The sequence below is a fragment of the Leishmania mexicana genome, contig 101, assembly GCF_000234665.1.
Source record: "Leishmania mexicana MHOM/GT/2001/U1103 WGS CADB00000000 data, contig 101, whole genome shotgun sequence".
Taxonomy (NCBI): Eukaryota; Euglenozoa; class Kinetoplastea; order Trypanosomatida; family Trypanosomatidae; genus Leishmania; species Leishmania mexicana.
In genome coordinates, this window is record NW_003946324.1 from 1 (window position 1) to 3,284 (window position 3,284).

The window sequence follows — 3,284 nt, forward strand, 5'->3', positions numbered from 1 at the left end:
CTTGCGGTAGTGCTGGGCGGCGTGCCGCTTCGCCGCTGCGAAGTACGCGGCGCCGTTCAGGTAGCGCGCGGCGACTCGNCCTNCGACAGGTCGAAGAACTTCGTGATCCCGAACTGCGCGTGGGGGTTCCGCGCCTGGTGCTCGCGCATCAGCTCCAGGTTGCGCTCGAAGTTCGCCAGCCGCTGCTGCTCCTCCGCCAGCGTCTCGTACGCGCGCCCGTACGTCCGCTTGAACTCCTCGAACAGCGCAGCAGCCGGCGTGCCCACGTGTATCGCGCGCGCAGGTGCGCAGGCAGCCGCAAGCACCACGCACACAACCGCAACAGCGCAGAGAGCGGCCCTCGACGTCGCCATCGCGGACGCGGGCAGCGAGGGGAACAGAAGGAAGCAATGAACAGAGCGAGGGGAGAGCAAGTGAAACGCAGAGGCCACGGCCCGAACGCTACGGCAGTGGCGGGTATATAGAGGGCTGCTGCTGGTGGTGGCGACGAGAGTCTGTGCAGGGCGTCGGGAGCAGTCGACCACGGTGCAGGGCAGGTGGGGACGGGGAGAGTGCAAGAGAGGGAGGGACGTCATCACAGGCAACAACGCAGGTGCGGGCAACCTCACACAACAGCGGTGCATCCATGCGCCGCGCGCACAGGGGAGAGGGAGAGGCGCACAGCGACGCACGTCACACATCCCCGGTGCGTGCGCTGCGTGCCAGCCGCCATCGGGGGAAAAGCGACGGTGCTCGTAAGCCCCCTGGCCTCCATCACTCCGCACCCACACGCGACACTACCTCTCCGGCACGCGCACAGGGTCCATCCCACTGCAGCGCTTCGTACATGCCGTCACGGCAATGCTGCACACACACGTACGCACGCGCACACAGGCGCGCACACGCTCACTCTCCATTCTCTTGATTACTGATATATATCTATATATACATATATATATATACGTATGTCTATGTACATGATAGATTTCTAGAGTGTTCCCCTCGACATGCCTTGCTCTGGGGACCGTTGCGCCTCACGCATACGCACGGACACGCACACGCACGCACGCACGCGCGCAGAGAAGAGCCGATGAAGCAAGCACAATCAATAAACAGACCGTGGCTGCAGAGGCGGGGGGCCAACGCGCCCGGAAGGCGTCCCGCACGCAGTGCAGGCATGTGCATGCACGCGAGCGCGGTGCGAACGCAGCGCACCCACAAGCTGCAGGGAGGCGGCGGAGGCGCGCACGCCCGGCACATGACCCAGCAGCCACGCACCACCGTCAAAGCACAAGCGAAGCACCTCCCGAGGGGGAGGAGAAAACAAAGTAGTGGAAGATATCGCTGAACGCACAGCACACAAGTGTGCTGAAGAAGCAAGCAAAATACAAAGAGCCAGACGAAGGCAGAATAGCGGGCTCGCGTATACGCGTGTGCGTGTGCGTGCGAGAGAGAGGGATAACAAGGGAGGCCACGCGAGGGCACGCGAGGGCACGCGAGGGGAGGGGGAGGCGTGAAGCGAGGGCGGGCAGAACAGCCATTCGCGGGGCACCACGACTTGGGTGGTGCCGCAGCTCCGATTCACAGCGCGCCTGCTCGTCCATTTCCCCCCTACGCTCCGCCGCACCTCGCTGCGCTGCCGCCCGCATCGCCTTCCTCTTCCTCTGCCTCACATCTCGCACGCACGCGCAGCTGCCACGGCGGGCGCGCACCCAAGGAGGTGCCCACACGCGCCGGGCATCGCTGCAACCACCACACACACGCACACAAGGGCACACACACCTCTACGTTTATAGGGAGGTGGTCTTCCTCGAGCCGTACCACGATAACGCTCACTTAACCTCGTTGCTCACGGTACACTTCACCCCACCAGTGCAATTGCCGGAAGTATACGTGCGAGTTAACAGGTGGCTATTACCGCACTCCATCACATAGGAGGCGCCTCCCCGCTTCGTGTGGCACTCCTTCGTGGTGATCAGGGCCTTTTCGCACCCCTGAGTGCAGTACATATCAGTGCAGATCACCTGCTCCACCATCATCCGTTCTGAGCGGGCGTCTCGCTGCTCGTGCTCGTGCCAGGGGCGGCACTCTCCCGCACATGCGCGGACACGGGGTATTCACTGAGCAGGCACGCGTTCACCCCCATCACCACGCGCACGTAGCCCTGCTCGCCCCAGTCCCCACCCCACGAGTTCTTGATCACCCAGTACGGAACCTCACCAGTCATGTCGTACCCGACGAGCAGCACAGCGTGGTTCACCTGTTTGCCAATGCACGCGGTCAGCACGCCGCTCTTGTAGGACATGAAGGAGCTGGCGTCCAGCGCAATCGCGATGGGGCCATTCTTCGCGAGCCACGCAGCCATCGCCTTTTCGCTGCTTCCGATCAACACGTGGCCGTCGATCTGCGCACCGACAACGAGCTTACTGCTGTTCGAGCACTCGGGCAGATAACCGTTGCCGGACACGTAGGGGTAGCTGTCCTCCGTGTACAGGTGCCCGTTCGTGTTTTGCAGCAGCCAGTCGAACGCCTGCAGCATCAGTCCGCCGTCGCAGCCATCGTTCATGTCATCGCAGCTCACCAGCTGCTGCTCCGACAGGCTCACCAGCTCGTGGCCGGCAAGGTACCACTGCCCCTCGATGTTGCCGACCGACGAGAACGCCCAGCACGACCCGCACTCACCCTGATCCTTCACCGGCGTCACGGCGCCCTTCTCGCGCCAGTCCACCGCATCAGGCACCGCCGACAGGTCCGCGCGCGCCTTGCGGTAGTGCTGGGCGGCGTGCCGCTTCGCCGCTGCGAAGTACGCGGCGCCGTTCAGGTAGCGCGCGGCGAACTCCGCCTCCGACAGGTCGAAGAACTTCGTGATCCCGAACTGCGCGTGGGGGTTCCGCGCCTGGTGCTCGCGCATCAGCTCCAGGTTGCGCTCGAAGTTCGCCAGCCGCTGCTGCTCCTCCGCCAGCGTCTCGTACGCGCGCCCGTACGTCCGCTTGAACTCCTCGAACAGCGCAGCAGCCGGCGTGCCCACGTGTATCGCGCGCGCGGGTGCGCAGGCAGCCGCAAGCACCACGCACACAACCGCAACAGCGCAGAGAGCGGCCCTCGACGTCGCCATCGCGGACGCGGGCAGCGAGGGGAACAGAAGGAAGCAATGAACAGAGCGAGGGGAGAGCAAGTGAAACGCAGAGGCCACGGCCCGAACGCTGCGGCAGTGGCGGGTATATAGAGGGCTGCTGCTGGTGGTGGCGACGAGAGTCTGTGCAGGGCGTCGGGAGCAGTCGACCACGGTGCAGGGCAGGTGGGGA

At 64.4% G+C, this 3,284-nt stretch overlaps 2 protein-coding genes across 2 annotated transcripts; both read right to left on the minus strand.

The window, feature by feature from the left end:
* Positions 1-56: 56 nt before the first annotated feature.
* LmxM_08_1050a_1 (uncharacterized protein) lies at positions 57-353 on the minus strand (the record flags this gene model as incomplete). Its single annotated transcript, XM_003879485.1, has 1 exon — positions 57-353. The coding sequence occupies one exon, from the start codon at positions 351-353 to the stop codon at positions 57-59; it is 297 nt and encodes a 98-aa protein (XP_003879534.1).
* Positions 354-2,014: 1,661 nt separating this feature from the next.
* On the minus strand, positions 2,015-3,094 carry LmxM_08_1040b_1 (uncharacterized protein; the record flags this gene model as incomplete). The annotated part of the gene is made up of 1 exon (XM_003879486.1): positions 2,015-3,094. The coding sequence occupies one exon, from the start codon at positions 3,092-3,094 to the stop codon at positions 2,015-2,017; it is 1,080 nt and encodes a 359-aa protein (XP_003879535.1).
* Positions 3,095-3,284: the final 190 nt, after the last annotated feature.